Source organism: Mya arenaria, chromosome 9 (assembly GCF_026914265.1).
Source record: "Mya arenaria isolate MELC-2E11 chromosome 9, ASM2691426v1".
Classification (NCBI taxonomy): domain Eukaryota; kingdom Metazoa; phylum Mollusca; class Bivalvia; order Myida; family Myidae; genus Mya; species Mya arenaria.
Genome location: NC_069130.1, coordinates 32,497,280 through 32,520,019, shown reverse-complemented (window position 1 = coordinate 32,520,019; position 22,740 = coordinate 32,497,280). Strand labels below are relative to the sequence as shown.

The following is a 22,740-nucleotide window of genomic DNA, read 5'->3' as shown; positions in this document are numbered from 1 at the left end:
CCAGAGTGCTAGATCTTAAATTACCCCAATGCCATGCTTATCAAACTGATCACAAGAATTAGTTATACATCATTATGCTGAACAAACTTGCATCGCGTCAGTGTCAGTGGCTAGCAGGGGAAAGTCTTATTTTGCATACGCACTGCCCTCTCCATTCCTAAGTTCACTGAGCAAGCGCATGCATGTAAAATGGAATTTTCAATGAAGTTGAGTATTGATGGTCATATCTTCCAAACTAAAGAACAAAAATTCAATGGAAGAGTAATCAAGCATGTTCATTGTGGCGGCATTGGTTGCATTAAGGTAAATACTACTATATTTTTGTTTATTTGTAAAAAGATATGATTCTTATGGTGTTATTGCCTTTAACCCTTTGTGAAAGCGGATGCACAGTTTTAAAACAGTTTCTGCCTTCATGAAACAGTGTAAAAAATACCTTTGGCAAACAATTTTCGCTAAGTTCCACATTTGCATTCCTTACACATTTTACTAATTTAAAACATATAATTTATGTTTGGCTTTTCAAACAACATTAGTTATTATTATCATCTTTCTATCAACAAATTGCAATGCTATAATTAAACATTTATCAAGTATTATATGAGTTGATATGAGCAATTTGCAACTAAGTTTTGCCACGCATATTTTCCTAGCAAAGTTTATAAACGCCTTTTAAAAAATAATAATTATAATAATAATATCATATAAAACTTTTCAGAAGCACTAGTTGTGATGATTATATTTATCTTGTTTAAAATAAATATCTTTCACAATTTTCCACAAAACAGGTTTCCTTTGAAGATGATGAAAGCATTCAATGCAAGTTAGAACAGTTTATTTCCGGTACGAAGCCAGGATTCAGGCAAAGCAGATCCCTGTTCTTGAAATGGTTAGATTTCAAGGTAAAATTGTTCAATGTATGCTCACTTCGCCCATTCTTAATAACTTATAACTTACTTCAGGTCGTCTAACTATTTATTAGTAAAACATTTTTATAGTAAAAGTAACCTAAGCCTTAATCCCAGGTGCATTGCGACACAAGGTGGTTTACATTTCTGTTACGCTTTGTGACTCTGGCTCATATACTTATAAAAAAGTGACAGTTGCACTTTCCTAATCACGACTTTTTAAAGTGACACATGGAAGCCGGGCAAATACCAAATAATTCGTATATTTGTCATGCAGCATTTTTGGCAATATTTTTTTACATAATTGGACTTCCTGTTGTTGTTCTGTTTATTTAATTAGCGCAACTAGGTATCTTTTCTGAAGTTTTTTAATGTTATATTTGTCTAGTTGTTCTTTAGTCATCACTATTTCAATTTATTTAAATCTTTCATGATTTTGAAATGGATCGTCTGTAGCGTTTGCTATGAATCCATGTCAAACATCCATTTCTTTGTATTTAGATGTATAAAACTAAATTGATATCCGTGGTTTGAGGATTGTTAAATGGTGTTACAAGGAATGATAATATTTTAGGCACACCTGTGAACAATCTCTTTGCCCAGATTATCACTACGAGCTGCAATACTTTGTTGTATTTCAGGGATGCGAGATGCAACATATATCCCGATATCAATCACCTCGAAAAGAAGTGCATCGCTAAAACGCGGCAAATAAATGAGGTATAGTACCCGGATTGCCCATATAGTAATGTTTTAAATGTTTTTAATTTGCTGGGAAAATCACACACAATAAGTTGTAAATACAAATATAACAAGCAATTTCTTTTCACACGCGTGAAGACTACATGAGATAAATGCGAAATTCCATACATTATTATGTTGTTGAATAGTATAAGGGTTTAATTGTAATTGTTTATTTTTCAGTTACAAGGGGATATTCAAAATTTGAAAGAGAAACTGGTAAATAAAGACAGACAGATTGCAGATATGCAGGTAATATGCCGTTAAATCTTAAATGCTTAAAATGGTAAATGTTTTAAACTATTTTGATTAATTATTGACATGTCTTTTTATTGCATCGTAATATTTCCATTTCTGTTAAGAGACCTTGTCGGTGTTCAACTTTTAAAGTAATGTAAATAAATAAGCATAGGCCCTCTATTTTGTAACAAGTATTTCATTATATATGAACAACCTTATAAAGAACATAAAAAAGGAAAGCACACATGCTTATCTATAAATATTATTCATAAAATGAACATGAATTCTCTGTGAATATACGCCTATACACATATTTAGAGAGTATTATGTTTTGTACTATTAAAATGTTTATTCAATATTTCCTATGTCGATTTAGAAAAAATATGGCAAATTTTGAGGCCATGAACATATATTTCAGGCAAACCAAAACAGAATGTATGCAGAGAATGATAGTCTAATGCTCAAGAGTGAAAATGGCAGAACAGACAGCAGCAAGGGCAAGGGCTTCCCTACCAAAGGTACCGTTTTTTAGATGGAAATAAATTATATTCAATGAAGCTCGTTATTTCTCATGATTATTATGTATATGTGCATGTTTATAGCTTCAACTTAAATAACAAAGTCCACAGCCTCTAACCACATACATAAATGCCGCATCTTATCAACCTAGAAGTAAATGGGGTACCTATTATGACCATATTCCTTGCATTTGTTTTAGCTCGTCTGTTTAAGAAAGATGAGCTTACATCATGAAAACGTGTTAAAGTTGATATATGTGTAAGATGATTGACAAGTATATTATAAATCATAGTAAACCAAAGGGTCAACATCCATAACTCATGTAGTTCTTATTACTAATTTGCATTTTGGTAAAATATTGTTACATCAGCAAACAATGCCAGATTCGATAAGGTTTGTTTGTCTGAAGAAATACAACTTAAAACTAGGCTGAATTCATTTATTACATGTGACTGATAATATTTGATAGACATACTTTTCTCCTACCTCAGATAAGTAGATCCAAAAATTTGGCCATGCAGGAAATTAGTATCTTGCCCTCGGGCAAAGATAAAACAAAGACCCGTATGAAATAAAGTTGAACACTGCTATTCCGAACACCGTTTATCCGAATTGATCGCTATTTATTGTTTTTGGTCCCGATTTTACTCCTACTTTGTTTAACTAAATTTTTAATCTTTAATCCGAAATCGCTAGTCCGAATTAATCGCTATTCCCAAGTAAAAATTACGGGCCCGATTTGGTATTTCACACCTATTTATCAATTCTTATTTCGAACCTTATCATGTCATAGTTTTCACACCATACTTCAATTACACTAGGGCATGGGCTTGGGGTGACAATGGAGCACAATTAGCGCTTGTTAAAGAATGAAATTGAGCACGCGTATTTTACAATCATTGATGTCAGAAAATTAGCAATTCATTTAGGTGATGTAGTGTGTATATAATTTCTGGTTAACACAACATGAATATCAATCGAAAATACGCATTGCTCACTTAACCCGCTACCGAATAATCCGTACTATGTTCCGAATGCATACATGTGCTGTCAATTTGTTTTAAACGTTTTATGTTTTAATAAAGAAGTAAAAAAAAACAACGAATTATTTGTCATTTAGTACATAATAAATCAACAAATATTTTTGTATACGAAATATCACTCAAACCGAATGTATCATATTGGTAACGTGTAACCGAAATTGCAATCTTCACGACTTAGTATATCACGTCATCTATTATTCGCGAACGCTGTCAATTTTATGAAAGTTGTTAATCCGAAATATCGTTATCCCGAAATATTTTTTGGGTCCCTACGATTTTCAATTAACGGTGTTCAACTGTACTTTTTTATTGTCATAAAGAGTTCCAGTAAAAATACATTTTTACCTCATTTTGTTAAACTGAGATGGGAGAAAAAGCATATACCAACTTCAACTTCAACTTCAAAGTTTATTGACAAATCGGCATATAACAATACCTTTGGCCATTAAACATATTTAACATTGTACAGACGGCCGAATGATATTTTTTACAACACAATTACATATATAGTTATAAGGAGTATATGTTTTTAAAGAACATATAGATAGATATTAAGCAAAAGTTAAGAAGCAGGTATATTATCAAGCTGTTCTTGTCTATTTAGCATAGCATGATGAATATATTTAGAAACATTTCTAATTGTTTTTGGTTTTTCACACGACATTAACTTAATAAACTTTTGTATAGTCGGGAATGCTACATTTATAAATAGCATACCATAGCCGCCCGTATAAGAAAGGTTCGTCCCAACACTCGCTCAGGGTGTTCTGTGAAATCTCAGTAAACCTCGAGTAAACCTCGTTTCCACAAAACACCCGACGCACAGGTTGGTAATGAACCTATCTTACGCTCTCGGCCATGTAGGATACTAATAATAACGTTGATACGTAATCGAATTAGCTAAACACTTCCAACTAAAAAAGAGAAATTGCCAACCGCAAAATTAAGTTAAAGTGTTTTATAGTTCAGTAGTTGTAAAGATTGTATGAAAATAATAATTGAATTTAAGAAAAACAACTTATACATGCTAAATTATTAATGTTTATTTTCCATGATTTCTTTACCAAAGATAACTGGCAAAATCTTATTTTATGTAACAATTATAACTGAGCATAATAAATGATTTTAGTAATGAACTGAAACTTTCCTACCAGTATTCAAATGAAAACTTGGCAAGTGGCATACATGTATTGCATATCACATTCATGTTGTATGTAAAATAATAACAATATGCAATATAATACTCAGCCATATTCATAAATTTAGCAACCCAAGAAATAGTGCAAAAAATCATACATACTTAAGAGCAAAGTGTACTTTTGCAATTGCTTTAGAGCCCCGGTCCTGTGGTTAGACCATATACTTTAAAATCACGCTGTTGCGGATTCGAATCCCGCCTCCGTCCAGCATATTTTTATTATGGTTTCCCCACCTCTGTTTGTTATATGCTTTTCATAAAGTTAATCGTTATTTTAGTACAGCAGGATTCAAAAATATATTTTCAGACAGCAGAAACTGAAACTTTAGCCGAAGTAGCAGACCATATGACGGTATGTTCAAGTATAAATACAGAAATATAAAGCCATTTGTCTATTAAAGTATGAAACATTATATAACAAACCATTTGTCTATTAAAGTATAAGACATTATATAACAAATATACTGAGCTAAAAATGATCATTAATTGGATTTTGGCTGTAATGGCAATATGTAGTATACACTGTAATTTTAAGAATACACCACATCTATAAAATCTAGGAAATACTTATATGTTTGGTTCGTCTTCAGGTGGCAGTTGTGGAATATACAAACCAGAGTGTGTATATTGGAGAAATGGAGGGAAACATGATGACCTTTGCCCGTCGGCCAGTCGGAAAACTAACAAGTTCTCTCAACGTAAAAAATAAACAGAGCGTGATTTTGAAACCCTTGGACAAAATGAAAATTAATCGTCGATTTTTAATTGCAAAATTCGAAGGATGTAAGAAAGACAACGTAATACAATTATCGGAAATTCAGATTCAACTTATAAATCAGTCCGTAGCTTCGTATTGTTCCAAACAAGCTTCAGACATCCAAAACCTCATATATTTGGTATGATCACAAATATCAGATAACAGTGTGCCTGTACATATCTTTTAAACCTTGTTTTTGTATTTCAGTAAGCTTACATTGTGTTTACATTTTGTAAATATTTGTACATTTTATGATTGAGTTATTTTTTTATATACTTTTGCTTTGCCTTAAAGCCTATTTTATTTTAGTAAGTAAATAATTCAAGTTTCATTTTTTGAACAGAGAGAATCGGTCAATGGCGAAGTCGGGAATCTAGTCTTGGTCTCTCGAGAGCCATTCCAGTATGCTAAGCTCTTACACTACATAACTAATTATTAAAGTTCTTCCTGTGATTTCTGTGATGGAGTTTTTTTTATTTATCCACTCCTCTGTGCATAACGCCTGACATATTTGAGAAAGTGCCGTCTTTGGTATTCATGAAATATTACATTTATACCCTTTATTGTCACTTGATAACAGTTCGAAGGCCATCATGCTTTGGCTCATCTACTTTGTGTTTATTATATTTTTTTTTTCATTTTTTTTTTCATAATTTGATTGTATGAAATACCCCTTCTTACAACAACATTTGTGTCCAGCATAAGCTGACTCAGAGTCTGATATAGTGACATCCTTGTAGGAAATATAAATCCACTTTTAAATGTTTGCTATAGGTTGTTTAGCATATACTATAAAGTATTCCGATCAAGAACATGTCTTGTAAATGACGAGAACGAATGATAGAAGTATTATTATTTTCTTGAATAGATAACTTTAAGCAGATACTTTAGGTTTATTTTAATGATATGGAAAGAAATATAGAACAATAAAAAAGTATTGAACCTGCTCCATGTTTACTGATGGAACATTCACCAATTATGTTAATCATGTTCTCGATGACTTTTTTTATTTAAGCATACTTTAAATGTACTGTTCATAACATACACTAAGTTGTTTGTCATTCACGTTGTGAATAAATTGTTTAAAACTGTATATGTGTTATAACCGAAAAATGTTCAATACTGCTATTCATTTAAATGCCCCAGTCTGAGAGGCAAATAGATTTCACTTGTCTGTCTGTTCGTCGGTTCATTCAGCTGTCACAAAACATTTTGTCACACGTATCTCCGGCAGTAAATTAGCAAGAGTCGTAAAACCAGCATGTCTAGTTTTGCATCTTAAGTTCTATTTGTCTGTTGGCTGTTTGTATGTTTGTCAAATAATCATATTTGTATTTCACTTCATCTGGTAACATCCCCGAATTGTTTTGGTTATGTTACCAAACCTTTCAAGATTTAGTTGGTAATATTCCCAGAAATATATTTAACTCTGTCAATAAATGTGAGCTGGTTAAGCTCTGCGATTATGTTAAAGAATCAGTATGTATTCGTAATGTTATTCCTAATAATAATTATTATTATTATTAATTTAGTTCATCCTCTGATACTGCTGCCTTTACGTTAACATATTTGTGTCTTTAACCATAGCACTAACCATGTACAAGCATTTGATATCAAAAACCTAAGTGTATGTGTTTAGACGATGTTCTGATGTATATGACTTATAAACGTCTGTTCTGTTCTTTTCTGTGTTTTTTTTTAAAATCATAATATGCGAAAGTCCACACTTGTATTTAAAATAATTATTGTCAAATTGTAAAATTGCAAGAGACATACCTGTGATACTGAAATAACATTCTAGTAGGTTTAAACAACCAGGAATATGTAATCTATGTCTTTCTATCAATCAACACTTATTAGAGTCAAACGTCATGGTCATAACTCATATTCGCCATTAAAATGTTGTCGTATTTACTTATTCCCTTCTAAGAGGACACATTTTATCTGCAAATATATGTTATCATCTGAACACCATTGAGCACTATGTCTACTTTCCTCACACTTTGAATGGTCATAATCTTTAAACTGCCTTAAAGTCATCCAATGGCAATGACCAATCAGCTGTCATTTAAGTCCATGCATATTTCGATTGTTCAAATAATCCTGACAACATGGCGCTCAGGGGTTGGTGGGGATTAATGTTTGACAAACATCTCTTGTTATAAAATGTTTATATTTTTATTGGAAATATTACCAACATTTGCGAATATTGCATGTTTTAGAAATGTTTAGAACAATTTTAGTCATACTTAAGATTATTCTGGGAATATTACAAACATGCTGTAAAACCTGCTGTTAATTTTAATACTATGCAATGAAGATTTTGGTAATATTTCCAGAATGTTTCATGTCCTACAGCAGCCCACGTGGAGCTTTTTCTTTTGGATTATTTTATTTCAATTCATCTTTTGATATGCCCAAAAAAGTCTTGGTAATGTTTCCAAATATTTCAAGATAATATAATTGTATTCAGGATGAATTTGAGAACGATAACGGAAAATGTTCGTAATTCATTTTGGGAATATTACCAAATATTTGTGACAATTCTAGTTTAAGAATGATATAGAAAATCTCTCGGCATAATATGGATTATTTTGGGAATGTTCTCAAAAATGTTGAAAAGCCCCAGTTTTCAATACTATACTATGAACTGTTTGGTCTTACATAAACTATTTGTGGAGTTTTCAAAGGCTTTTTGTTGAATTAGTTTGTTTTTAGTTCATCTGGTAATATTCTCAAATAATTTTGGTAATGTTACCAAATATCACGATCAAATTGGTATTATTCCCAGAAAACCTGGACATTTTATTCAGAATCCTAGCAGAAAATGTTCATCATTTATTTTGGGAATATTACCAAATATTTGTGACTTTTCATAGTTGAAGAATATTTTTGGAAATTTCTCGGCATAATATCGATAGTTTTGGGAATGTTCCCAAAAATGTTAAAACCCCCACTATAACTTTAAATACTATACTTTGAAATGTTTGGTAATATTCCCGAAAGGTTTTGGTAATGTTACCAGAAATTTCAAGATTAACTTTGGTAATATTCCCAGAAAACCTGGACATTATTTCCAAGACAAATTTTAAATGTTAGCCGAAAATGTTCATAATTCAGAAAAATTACCAAATATTTGTGACAACCCCTAGTTTTTATTAATTTTAGAAAACCTCTCAACATACTATGGATACTTTTGGGAATATTACCAGAAATGTTGAAAACCACACCATAACTCTTCGATACTATATTACAAAGTGTTTGGAAATATTTTCAAATTGTTTTGGTAATGTTACCAACTTTTCAAGATCAAATTGGAAATATTCCCAGAAAACCTGAACATTAAACTCAGAATAATAGCAGAAAATGTTCATCACTTATTTTGGGGAATATTACCAAATATTTGTGACTTTTCATCGTTGAAGAATATTTTAGAAAATCTCTCGGCATAGTATTGATTATTTTGGGAATGTTCCCACAAATGTTGAAGTTGGGAATGTTCCCAAAAATTCAGATTCCTAGCAGAAAATGTTCATCATTTTTTTGGGAATATTACCAAATATTTGTGACTTTTCATAGTTGAAGAATATTTTAGAAAATCTCTCGGCATAGTATGGATTATTTTGGGAATGTTCCCACAGATGTTAAAAAGCCCACCACAACTTTCAATACTATTCTACAAAGTGTTTGGAAATATTTTCAAAATGTTTTGGTAATGTTACCAAATTTTCAAGATCAAATTGGTAATATTCCCAGAAAACCTGAACATTATATTCAGAATCCTAGCAGAAAATGTTCAAAATTTTTTGGGAATATTACCAAATATTTGTGACTTTTCATAGTTGAAGAATATTTTAGAAAATCTCTCGGCATAGTATCGATTATTTTGGGAATGTTCCCACAAATGTTAAAACCCCCACCACAACTTTCAATACTATACTACAAAGTGTTTGGAAATATTTTCAAAATGTTTTGGTAATGTTACCAAATTTTCAAGATCAAATTGGTAATATTCCCAGAAAACCTGGCATACTATGGATACTTTTGGGAATATTACCAGAAATGTTGAAAACCACACTATAACTCTTCAATACTATACTATGAAGTGTTTGGTAATATTCCCAAAGATATTTCTAATCCTACAGAAATGCTTTGAGGACATTACAAAGGGTTTCTGTTGAATAAAAATGTTACCATGCTGAAAAGGGAAAGTTGCGTTTTCCCTTTTCATTTTGCGGTTTGTTTAAGGTTTTCTTAAATGAAATTAAGTATTTTATTAACAATTCTGGAAAGAAATGATGAGCTATTGGTGTAAATATAGTAATGAATTAATGTCCATAACGGGAAAAGAAACATTTCTTCTTGTTTACATTTCTTCTTGTTTTGAACATGTTGTTTACATGGGACAGTTTTTTTAAGAAGACACACTGATGTAATGTATTTACGGTAAATGTCAACTGATGGAAATTTTAGTTTTCTCTGAAATATCTCAAAGCAGGGAAAGATCAATAACAAAGCAATGTGAAGTCTCGTAAATAAAGTAGATCCTATTATACTTAATGAAAGTAAAATGATGGTGACAAACGGTACCAACTGGAGAAACATTTTCTCAGAATATACATTTTTAATGATCACCTAGACAAATAAAACGCTATGTGGATGTCTGTGGCCCAGCTTAACGATCACCTAGCTTGAGATGTGCCACATACCAATAACAGAGCAGAGCTTCACAATCAAAACTTTGACATCCAAATGTTTGGTTAAAATCTGTATTATAGAAACAATAGAGGGCTTAACTCAGAACAATGCCATTTTTCACTGGCATATTTCACTGGCATTTTTCTCTTTCTTTGGAATATACTTTCAACGGGTAGTCGAAGGCGACGTTTAATTTGAGATCATTGATCCAGATAATTATAATATCAAAACCTAAATACTTAACAAGTCTGTTGTAAATGAACAAAAAATTCAATGTATGCATGCATCTAGATTTGTTCCCACATGAAGGAACACAGTACATGGGTCCAATAAATAATGAAGGGTAGTAAATACCTACATTGAAAACAGAAACACTCCGGAGTGTTTGTACTTTACCAAGACAACTTAAACAAATGACCTATTATTGGGATGCATTTCATTATTTAGTTAAAAAAAACAAAACTATCTTTATAAAGCTCAACTGACCATCTCCGTCGGACATGCACAGGAGATGTTCCTTGCCACTGTGTGTGTGTTTCGTGTGTGTGCCGTCAGATGGTGAGTGTTTCATCCACGTGGAGATGGTGAAATGTTCCCGCAGCGTGTGATCCACATGCCCCTCTGGGACAACGACATGGTTTGTTTCCCCGTCAAAGGCATATATCTTGTCCCCATCATTTCCATCGTCAGTCGGGATGGCATTCGTCCAATTGGACGTCAAGGTAGGGGCCGGCAGTAGGTCCACACTGCCATCACTTGCACCTAGAAATAAAAAATATGTTGCAGTTCTTATGTAAAACATGTTGCAGAAATAGAAAATTTGTTATGGATCACGTTATAATGTGGCATATGAAAAACTTGGTGGAAATTGGAAACATTGAGAGATTGAGAGATCCAGGAGGTAAACAAGGACATTGAAAAGTGATTTTTGTAAATCCAATCCTAAAATTCTTCCATTTCAATAGTGTTACTAACTCCTTTCAGCAAAATATCACATTTTCTGTCACATTTTTGAATAATAATGAATAATTGGTTTTTCACACAAAAACGTTACATGAATGAGTCCCTCAAATGCCCAAAAGGTACCAAAACCTTTTATATTTTAATGTTGCTCGAGACCTTCTTGCAGTAACCCCACAGTTATTATGTTATAGTTCCAAACATTTATTTCGTTTTAAAATCTCCTATACTCATTTTTTTTTTCACCATTTCAGGGTGATCACCAAAAATTATGAACTAAGATCAGAGCAGGGATCAAACCCAGGACTCTTTGATCCAGGTTCTAATGAGCTTACTACTCAGCCACTCTTCACAACACAATGTTTTTTTCAATGATTAACATATATTTTAGTTGTCACTTCCATAACTTTATAAGTCGCTGGTATTACTTTTCTGACATTTCTGTGACATAAACATAAACTGAAGAAGCGCCAACAAGCTACCTCAATCTAACAGTACGGACATGTCATGATAAAGCTATATATTGATTTCTGTATATTTCTTTGTCCACAAGAGAACGCTTGCTCATGTTTCCAATTTACTTTCTTGAAATATTTATCTGCCTCAATGGTCCAAAAGACATTAAACTAACAGACGATTACTCCTGTATATATCATTATTTTTATTTCTCTATCTATAACTATTAAATGACATGACAATAATTTGTGTACTCAGTTACACACTTCTACACAATTTGTCTCTGATGGGTAATTTTTGTAAAAGATAAACAAAGAAAACTTAATTCAAGTAAATAATATTGTTTGTTTTTGCAAAAGAATAAATTAGTATGCCTGATACCCAGGCACTGGTACTGGTACTTGAAGAACTTGCTTAAAATCCAAACTTTTAACAAAGATGTTAAAATGTTTAATGCCATATACTAAAGAAAGGATTTAAGCTACTTAATTATAGTTCTTATTTCAGAGAGAGTAGATTTCAGAGAGAGTAGATGTGGTCATGCAATATTACAGTCATTTTAAAGTCATAATATTTCAGACAATAATAACATTTAATCAATCTGAAATGAACACGGAAATTTTTTGCTGACTGTCCACAAACATGACAATATCCTAGTCATGAACCCATTTGTTTTAAATATTACTTTTTAATGTAATCTCTTTAGAAACAAGGCTATATTTTTCTTCACATTCCTCTAGTTTCCGTACTAAAGAAATATGACTCATAAGTCAAAATCCTTTTAAATTCACACAAAAAGTTGCTCATTGGCATCAAATGTGGAGTATGTTTAGTGATATTACTGTACATAAATTTTACCTTGCAAAGTTCCGTTTTCACAAAAGTTTAGCCAAATTTGTGAGATTACAATGTAATAAATTAAAAGTCATCACTTAATCATTGGATAACATACACATATCAAAAATTTGCAGCGTTTTAAATTTGCAACCTGAATCATTCCTGACAATTGCAAATATTAAACCCAAAATATGCAAAATATAACTAGTTACAGTACCACTCAGAAATTGCAGGAAGGTGATACCGGGAAATACCAAAGTGGTGTGAAAGAAAGCTTCCTTCTCTGATTGCAGGAAAACTGGAAGTCCAGACAGCTCAATTTGATGACAACAAAATGTGCTGGTAAAATTACCCTGCTTGATGAGTTTTGTCTTCTTATAAGAACTTCACAATTTCTGTTTTTGAGCACAATCTTTTTTAAATTGTTTTGCACGGCCGTAAATGAACTTACAGTGGTCATGTCTCAGAGTATATCTCAATTCTTCTATTGAATCTGATTCATTCCTGTTCCTTTTTACAACACGGCCCATGATGGGGGAAATGTTTCAAAACCAAAATTGAACCAATGAATTCAATGAAAGGCCGACTGTCTGAATGTTATGAATCACCATCATTGTTAGTAAGCTCAGTAATGATTCTTAAAAAAAAAGAGTTACCATAAGACTAGTTAGGAAATAAATGCAGCTTAATAAGAGATGAAACATTTAGAAGAAAAACTAATTTTAATATCTATCTCCAAAGTAACTCTATCAATGGCAAAATTCTATTTAAACTATTACATACCACAGGCATCCTCTTTTTCCTATCATATATTTACCACCACTTTTGTTTAGCTACATTATAATACTTTAGATCCTAGATCATGTTTGTTTAACAGGGCTCATCCTACCAGGCGACTTAGGCGATTAAGTCGCCCTGCCGCGGCAACTTTGCTATTTTCTAAGATCATAGCGAAGTCAACTTCGCCGACTTTTTCAAAGATCAAAATGTCGATATCGCTAAGAACTAACGCTTGTCAAAACAGAGCGACTCCGCCTCCCGCCTGTCAGCTCGATTGACAAACAGCCAATCGTGTTAAACCTAGTGAATATGCTCCATTGACTTTGGCCAATGAGAACACTTGTTTGCACCACTGACTTTGTGTACATGCGCTATGTCATCGATGTAATAAAATTGTAAGGGATTAATATTTAAACTTGCCGATGTTTGTCAAAAGGGGGTTGTCACGGTGCCAGGACCCTAAATTAGGGATGGTTACAATTTTTTTTGGTCTGGACCTAGGATTCCCCAGGCCTGAAACGTAAAGCTGATGATGTTGATAGTGATGACATGATCGACAGTTCAAATAAGAAATCATTCAAAAAGTCAAATTATCAAAATAATTTCAGTTGGTACAAACAAGATGCAGATAAAAAATGGCACTGCGAAGTTTGTTGAGGTGCTAAGTTGTACAACGCCTACGCCCGTGGACATGACCAACCAGCAAAAACAACCAATCATCAGAGACATGGCTTATGTAAGTATTTATTAAAACAAAAGAAGCATTGCTTAGTCCGCAGATAAATCAATTCAAAGTGGTATTAATTTTAAGGTTTCTGGCTTATATATTTTAAAACATGTTGTAACATATGCCCAAATTATTTTAAATGACAGCTGAAAATGATGAGATACTGTGAAATAATTTGTGTATTTTCAGCAAATCAGCACAAGGCCGCCTTGGAGAAGACAGTTCTGAGTTACCCTGAGGCCAAACTGTCCAAGGATGACGAGCTTGGGGTCAAGCTCCTTAAGACTGCCTACCACCTGGCCAAGCGGGAGCTCCCCAAGGAGGAATTTCAGTACCACCTCCAGCTTGCCGGGGCCATAGGTGATCTCGGCTGACCTTGAGACCTACATTGTGTAGACTGATCAAGTGTATAGTGCTTCTTGTTTTGAGAACTAGGATGTGATGATATATTGACTACTTTTTTTTTTTACAATTGATGTCATGTTGTTTGATTTCAGCTAGTTTTGTTTGTATTTATAAGCTTATTTTATTTATTCATCATGTATTAAATTCTGATATATATTTATGTGTGCATGATAGGTTTGAATGTAATAAAATGTTTGAAACTTGACTTTTTTTTTAAAGGTATATACAACAAATTAATTCCAACTAAAAACAACCAGTATGACTATTTTAAAACAATTTAAACACCTATTTATTTTACACCTATTTAAATGCATAGAAAAGTTATCCAGGACACACCAGAACCCACCATTTGACATTTAAAATCTCAAAATTTTCCGACCTGCAAGAGGAGGAAACCCCCTCCAGCACCCTCCCCTGTTCTCACTTCTCCCTAAAATTTCTGTCTAGGATGAGCCCTGGGTAAGCCCTTAAAAAAATGACCCTACCTACGAAATAAGAGTTTAAAACCTTAAAAAAATAAGCAGAAAACAACTTTAACACTATTCCTCAATGATGACAATAACTTTCTTACATAAAGCCCAATAAAAAATAAATAAAAAGCCGGCATTCCCTCTCTGTTTTCAAAAATAATGTTACCCTAACCAAACCATTTGTTCTTGCCTTATTTGTAATTCATTCTTTTACATGCGCATTTACTTATATATATATATATAGCAAAGTTTTCATAATGAAACTATTTTTATCTACTTTTTTTGATTTTGAAATAACAACATCTGGACATCTTACATTTCTCCTGAGAATCAGAAGATATTTTTATACATAATACTTGCATTATAATTGTGTTTATGGTATGACCTTCACATTTTCAAGGTTTTTTTTCGAAGAAATATTCCAGGTTTAAAGTCTGTATAAAAGGTTGAGATTTTTCTTTTCACAACGACTTTCAAATTAATTGTAAAACTTATATATTGCTTGCTTTTTGCTATTACCTTGAATCAGTTTAACATGGACAGACAAAAAATCACGAATGCTCATCCGATTTGAGAAAAACAAACTAAACCTGAAATTATTTGTTGTAACCACAATGTTACCGGGAATGTCTTCATCATTAAAATGTTTCTCTCGTTATTTGAGGCCTAAGGCACTCCTCTTTTTACCACATAATAGCAGTCATACATTCTATAGGTTTTGTTGTTTGTTTGAACCAGATAAGTGAAGAACTTATACTTTGAAAAGCTAAGGACTAACTTTTAGATAAACTACGGACTAGGACTTTGATAAGCTAAGGAGTAACACTTAGATAAGCTTGGGATGAAACACTTTGATAGGCTAAGAGTAGATGTATATAAGGTCAGGAAAGATGTAGAGAGCTAAGCTAAGGACCAAAATCTTACCACAGAGTTTTCTCTGTGAGATAATGCTGTATGTGTCACGATCGCATCCCTTGCCGATGTGTTTAGTCTGTAGGGTCATTTTAACAGTGACTCGGTCCACCGTACAGCTCTCCTCGCACACCTGTAAGTGGGCGGAGTCTGTCAGCGTGTGTCGACCAGTACCAGGCGTGTACTCTATGTGGTCCGGGAAATCTGAAAAATACAATCAAATAATAAAATAGTTATTCAGTTTTAAAAGGGTAAAACATGAATAACTTATTGATTACATTTTCTGGTGCATACTGGTAATTTTATGTCTCAAAATGTGATAGACCAATGGCATTGGAGATCAGTTTAAGCAATATTTTTAAGTCTTCAATTTTTTAAGCAAAGCTGAATAAAAAAAGAAAAGTTGCATGATGAACTTTTGATATATAATGATTTTCTATACAATAAAACACATGCCAGTAAACTTCCATCTGCTAAGCATATACCCCCCTCCGATCATTTTTACATTAAGGCAGAATACAACCAGTGACATTCGAGACAATATACTTCCTATCAACTTGTAGAAATTCAATCAGGGAATCTGATGGCTTTCTCATTATGTTTCCATCTACAAGATTCTTATGTGATAAATGAAATCTGATGACTGTCACATGATTTGTTCTTGAGTATGACCACAGAGGAATACAAGTCTGAGGACTCGCGTCGGATAAACAACTTTTTTTTCTATGGCGAGTGAATTTATGTAAAAAATTATAAGACAGTATTAAATATTACAGCTTGCTACTAGAATAAACACCAAAAGTCCACAAACAAAATCACGAAATGATACGAATGAGGAGTTTAACACTTATAGTAGCCTTTAAATCAAACCATTGGGTGATAACTATATATGACATTATACTCTGACTGGACTGTAGCATTATACCTGTCCATCCATTTCTGCATTTTTCCTTCACCATGATGTTAATGTAGGCTGGCTCTGACACCATTCCCCGGCAATCTCGTGCACGGATCTTCAAGATGAAACTGTAGTGATCTGTATGGTACACTGACTTCGTGTTCTGGAGAATACCTGCAAATATATTAACATCTTCGATATACCATAACAGTACAAAACATTTAAGAATAAATTTGATTCATGATGTTGTAGTGGTTGGCATGGTAACATATTCAGGAAGGTTTCTGTAGAATGGGAGAAAATGATATCAATATAAAACATATCCTTATATTATCATAAAGTTTGAGCATATTTTTTCAAAACAATGTCATGAAAATATTAATGGCAGTAAATCAACATTGCCTTCTAGTTCAAGATAAATGTGAGATAAATTTTCTGAAAAAAAAAGTTCTTAAAAGCTTCCAGCTATCTATCAAAAAACGGCTGAAAATGGCATTTTGCTTCTTACATGAACCAGAAAATCAAATAAGGCTGCCAATTACCAATCAAGGCACAGTGTAACTATCTAGAGACTGGCGTCCTTTGGGACATTCAGTTATAAATGTTGTATTTGTAAATGTTTTCCCCATTACATCTGCGCATAATTTATCAATATTTGGCGCTTGTCTATAGTGCACTATGCAACGTTTGTCAAGAAGAATGGAAATACCAGGGCACATAATAGAAACAAGCTTGTTATTCAGCTCTCTGCATTTGGAATTCACTGACAGCGACAATAACGACTTTGGCATGAAAAGGTCTCCCAGGCCGTAATTATGCCTGCAACTTTTCCTTTCATACCAGGGTTTGTGTTGATAGAATAATATCATGGTTTATTTTTCTGAGAAATACAATTATTGATGAATTTAATCATGTAAAGTGTCTGGAAGAAGACCATAGCTATTTCAGCAATATCTGAGAAAACTGCAGAGAAGAAAAGAAATACAAGAGCTCTACTAGTGGATTATGTGCTCAGAAGTATTTTTTTCTAAAAAAGTCAAGACATACATTTTGTAGGTTGACAATATTACACAGAACAATAGGCCTTGCCTTAAATGTCTATATGTGTGTATTATCATAGTATGAGTTACAATTTTCATTGAGATGATCTCGAATAGCTTTTGAGTTATAGTGTATGAAGGCTTAAGTTTGTTCACTATAAACCATTATTGACAATTACATCAAGGTTTATAAATCTGACTATAAAAATATTTTATTTGATACCTCAAAATAAAGTGGAGGTATTTCGTTATGTAAAAGAAATTAAAACACTTTATATCTAATAGTTACAGTTTATATTTGGTGTTCTGAATAGTCAAGTTGGCAGATCAAGAGCAGCAAATAACCCAAAATAAAAGCTAACTTTCCAAGCATTGTGTGCAAAAAGCCTCCATACAAGTCAGTGAATGAGTGAACTTCAGAAAAACCCCTTTTATGAAACCAATTCATGACACAGTGGAAATATGGCGGATGTACTTGTCAGGGGCTTTCTCAATAATAATTAAAGGTCAATCATACCGCATTGAGGGATCCCAGGGTATCGCATTGGGGGATCCCCGGGTATCGCATTGAGGGATCCCCTGGTATCGCATTGGGGGATCCCCAGGTATCGCATTGGGGGATCCCCGGGTATCGCATTGGGGGATCCCCGGGTATCCCATTGGGGATCCCATTAGCGGAGGCATGAGCCAGTTCAATTGTGCATGAGAACAGTAAATATTTTTCTTCCTTGTTATTAAATTACCACCTTATCAAAGAAAGTGACCTGGGAGTCTCCAAAGGCATACTTTTTATCTTTAACATAATTAACAGTGTCTGATGGAAGAGCTTTTGGCCTTATATAGTAGAAATACGTATTGAGCGTGACACCAATTACGCAGGCTGATCAAGTTTATCTCTTCACAGGCACTTATCAAATTAATCTGTTTACTTGACTTCAAGCCGATCAATTTTACTCTAAATTACAGCATTTTCTGAGAAAAGTATTTACAAAGACAAAAACTGTGTAAAAGATTACTGCAGAATTCAAGAAGAATTCTTCTAATTAAATGGAACTGTTGTTTACATGTAGCAGAACAGTACTATTAACAAGAAATCTTGTAGTTCTTTGTACCAGAAAATCCCTTTATTTGTTCCAATGAATTTCTCAGAACAACGCAGTCATTATACATATATAAATGCTCATGAAAAAGTCTTCCATGACAAAACCTCTTTAAGTTAAATAATAGATACATTTTTCCCCTTTCTTTTTTGGTAAGCAATTATTTTAAAATGTCATGTTCATGAACATTTGTTCAGTTTAGGTCAACAAATATTTGATGAAGTCAAAATATGAAAATCAATCTGTTACACCTTTAAAGTCATCATAGATGATTAACTAAATCAGAGAGGAAATCCAAAACATAAATTATTCATTAAAGCAATTCAATTAATCATTAAAATGATTTTACTACAGAATTATTAGACATATTTGGTTTGCAATCTCAATTATTCTGTAATTATGTCTCCCCCTCTCTGGGGGAGACATATTGTTTTTGCCCTGTCCGTCAGTCCGGTAGTCCGTCAGTCCGTCAGTCCGTCCGTACGTCACACTTGGTTTCCGATCGATAACTGGAAAACCGCATGACCTAGGATCACCAAACTTGGTAGGGAGGTTGGTCGTGAGGTGTAGAGGATCCCTATTGTTTTTGGGGTCACTAGGTCAAAGGTCAAGGTCGCGGCGATTCATGGGGAGACATATTGTTTTTGCCCTGTCCGTCAGTCAGTCCATCAGTCTGTCAGTCAGTCAGTCAGTACGTCACACTTCGTTTCCGCCCAATAACTATAGAACTCTTAGACCCAGGAACTTCATACTTGGTATGCTAGTTGGTCATGACTAGTAGATGACCCCTATTGAATTTGGGGTCACTAGGTCAAAGATCAGGGTCAACGTGACCTTGAGGTGAAGAAACGGTTTCCACTCAATAACTAAAGATCCTTTGGGTCCAGGAACTTCATACTTGGTATGCTAGTTGTTCATGACTATTAGATGACTCCTATTGATTTTGAGATCAAAAGGTCAAAGGTCAAGGTTACCTTCAGGTAAAAAATGTTATGTTGGCAGTGACCTTAAGCTTAAAAATGGTTTCTGCTCAATAACTAAAGAAAGCTTGTACCCAGGAACTTCATAGTTGTTCATGACTAGTAGATGACTCCTATTGATTTTGAGATCAGTAGGTCAATGGTCAAGGTCACCGTGACCTTGAGGTGAAGAAACTGTTTCCGCTCAATAACTAGAGAACGCTTGCAACCAGGAATTTCATACTTGGTATGCTAGTTGGTCATGACTAGAAGATGACCCATATTGATTTTGAGATCACTAGGTCAAAGGTCAAGGTTGCCATGACCTTGAAGTGAAGAAAAAGTTTCTGCTCAATAACTAAAGATCCTTTGGTTTCAGGAACTTCATACTTGGTAAGCTAGTTGTTCATGACTAGAAGATGACCCCTATTGATTTTCAGATCAAAAGGTCAAAGGTCAAGGTTACCTTCAGGTAAAAAATGATACGTTGGCGGTGACCTTAAGCTTAAAAATGGTTTCTGCTCAATAACTTAAGAACGCTTGTACCCAGGAACTTCATTCTTGGTACGCTAGTTGGTCATGACTAGTAGATGACCCCTTTTGATTTTGAGATCAGTAGGTCAAAGGTCAAGGTTGCCATGACCTTGGAGTTGAAGAAATGGTTACCGCTCAGTAACTAAAGAACACTTGCACCCAAGAACTTAATACTTGGTATGCAAGTTGGTTATGTAGATGATCCCTATTGATGTTGTGATCAGTAGGTAAAAGGTCATGGTCACGATGACTGTGAGCTGAAAAATGGTTTCCGATCAATAATTGAATAACGCTTGCGCCCAGGAACTTCATACAATGCAAACTTCGTTTACATTTTCCATGATTAATCAACAACACTTTTTTCTCTTCACTATTTAATATAATCGAATAAACCAAACTTCACTGTTGGTTTGTCTCCAGTCCAAAGTTACAAATTTCATGTCCATCATTTATTTTTTCTCAGCTACGACCACACAATAGGGGAGACAAGCGCTTTTTCAAAAAAGCAATCTCTAGTTATTCTTACAGTTTGGATGAAACGTTTTATCTGCATACACAAGATTTTCACCTCTTCAACATGTATTTTTTTTTATTGAAATTGCCAAAGTGTGCAACTTACTTTTCAAATACATGATTCATACTCATATCAGTTTCATCCATATAAGTTTGGATTCTAAGTTTTTTTGTCAAGTTTAGATTATAACAAAGTTTCACCTTTAAGATACCAAATAGAAATGTTTAACAGCCCTTATACACAATATGTTATGTGAAATTTTTAATAAAACAGGGATTATAACTAAGAATACTAAAGTGGATAGAAATAAGACAAATTTTCGAAGAGACAGTTGTGATTTCAGAATCCCTCTGAAAGTAAGTATCCACCCCTTGGGAGAGGTATTATATTAATGGGAGAGGTTTAACAAGATCTCCATAAATACTGCCTTTTAAATTTTACTCCTCAATTTAAGAATCATTAATTTGCAGTATGATTCAATTTACCATTTTTTGCATTGTTTTAATGGAAACATGAAATCTGGTTGTTTTCCAGACACCTCTAACTCTCAAAATAACTTCAACATAATTGTGCCTCAAAAAGAATATTCCATGGTCCTTTTATAGGCACATTTCTAAGTGCAAATTTAACTTTGGCATAAACTGCAGAAAAATAAACATTTTGGGTTATTTGCGTTATTACATGTTAGCGGTTTGACCAGTGGGGTTGTATCAATTTTGAAATATTTTTTGATTTTTTTTAAAAATTAGCATATTCAACGTCAAACATCCTTTTTCATTGGACGGTGTAGATTTGCACATGCACATGAGCTAGGCTACTGTGTGACAAGGAATCACAACACAGTCAGTGTGTAATACAGAATTTATGTCCAGTTTCAATATTTTGTGTTTTAATCAGTACACTATTTTAGATTTTAGAAAAAAAGAGGAATGATATAAATAATGACACAAACTCCTTACTGCTCACATGTATTTTATTGTTTTTAAGTAAAATATTAAATAAACTTGATGAAAATCGATTATCAACAATCATGTGTGATGATTGTCCATGTTGGGCTTCCATGATTATTCAGTAACTTTATATTCTGGGGCCATCACTCGGTATCATTTTCTAAAGGCCATATTAAATTGTGACCTTGGTGGACCTCCTGGGCAAGAGACAAACACCTGTGCCAGTTTTGCATATCCATACAGACTGGATCATTTCCTGCTTTCAACTTGAACAATGATGACAAGCAACAAGCGTTATTCCCATGGAGGACTCATCCATGTCATATTTCATCAATATCTGATCACTGATAGAATCTTGATGCCATATGGCGGAGATGCAGCTCAAAGCTCCGAAATGTATGCCATATGACGGAGATGCAGTTCAAAGCTCCGAAATGTACAAGTTCATCAGACTGTGCTATGTTGACTGTGCTTCACTCATAAAACTCAATTAAAATGGCTGCCATAGCTAGTTGAAATGTGTTGTCATTATCTGGTTAACAGGTGTTTTTATAGGGGTGTGGTGGGGGTGGGGGTACACTACATGCTTAGATTTCATATTAAGTTGCAGTTAAATATCATTTTTGATGAAAATATGCTGTATACTAAAGTGACCAGCCAGACCTAAAGTTGGCCTCAAAAGTCTAAGACTCTACTGATTGTGAGCAAAGAAGAGTCTCAGAAGGTTGGACTATACAACGCAGAATAATAATGCCTGGTAATCAGTTTTCGAGATTTTGTTTAGGATAAATGACGTCAATAAACAGTAATAGCAAGAAATCATTTACAAATAAACATGCTAGGGGACAATAAATAACTTATAAGGACTTTGTCTTTTGGAAGGCAGGAAACAAGGCAAAAGGTACTGTCCAAAATGTCCAACGCATAGAGCTTTGTAAATTTGCATTCAGTTTTCTTTTAAGTAACAGAAACCCAGAGTGTAAGTGTAGACTGTTGACAATGTGTCACCTGCTACAGGCCAATGTGTATGATTTCCACCATTTATCACCACAAGGAATGGACCAAGGGCACCGAATGCCACTGGAAAGTTCTGT

General features: G+C 33.6%; 1 protein-coding gene and 1 long non-coding RNA gene across 2 annotated transcripts in view; one reads left to right on the top strand and one right to left on the bottom strand.

Annotated features, from left to right (window-relative positions):
• The window catches only part of LOC128246622 (calsyntenin-1-like), a 74,979-nt gene that overhangs the window by 35,113 nt on the left and 17,126 nt on the right, over positions 1 to 22,740 (bottom strand). The window contains exons 5-7 of the mRNA XM_052964914.1: positions 16,577 to 16,723; positions 15,664 to 15,855; positions 10,591 to 10,866 (exon numbers count right to left, since the gene is read on the bottom strand). Coding sequence (XP_052820874.1) covers positions 10,591 to 10,866; positions 15,664 to 15,855; positions 16,577 to 16,723 — 615 coding nt within the window. The remainder of the gene's footprint in view (positions 1 to 10,590; positions 10,867 to 15,663; positions 15,856 to 16,576; positions 16,724 to 22,740) is intronic.
• Positions 2,305 to 10,577, top strand: LOC128246623 (uncharacterized). The gene is made up of 3 exons (XR_008263297.1): positions 2,305 to 2,407; positions 4,957 to 5,001; positions 5,240 to 10,577. It is a non-coding gene; the product is annotated as an uncharacterized LOC128246623 (long non-coding RNA).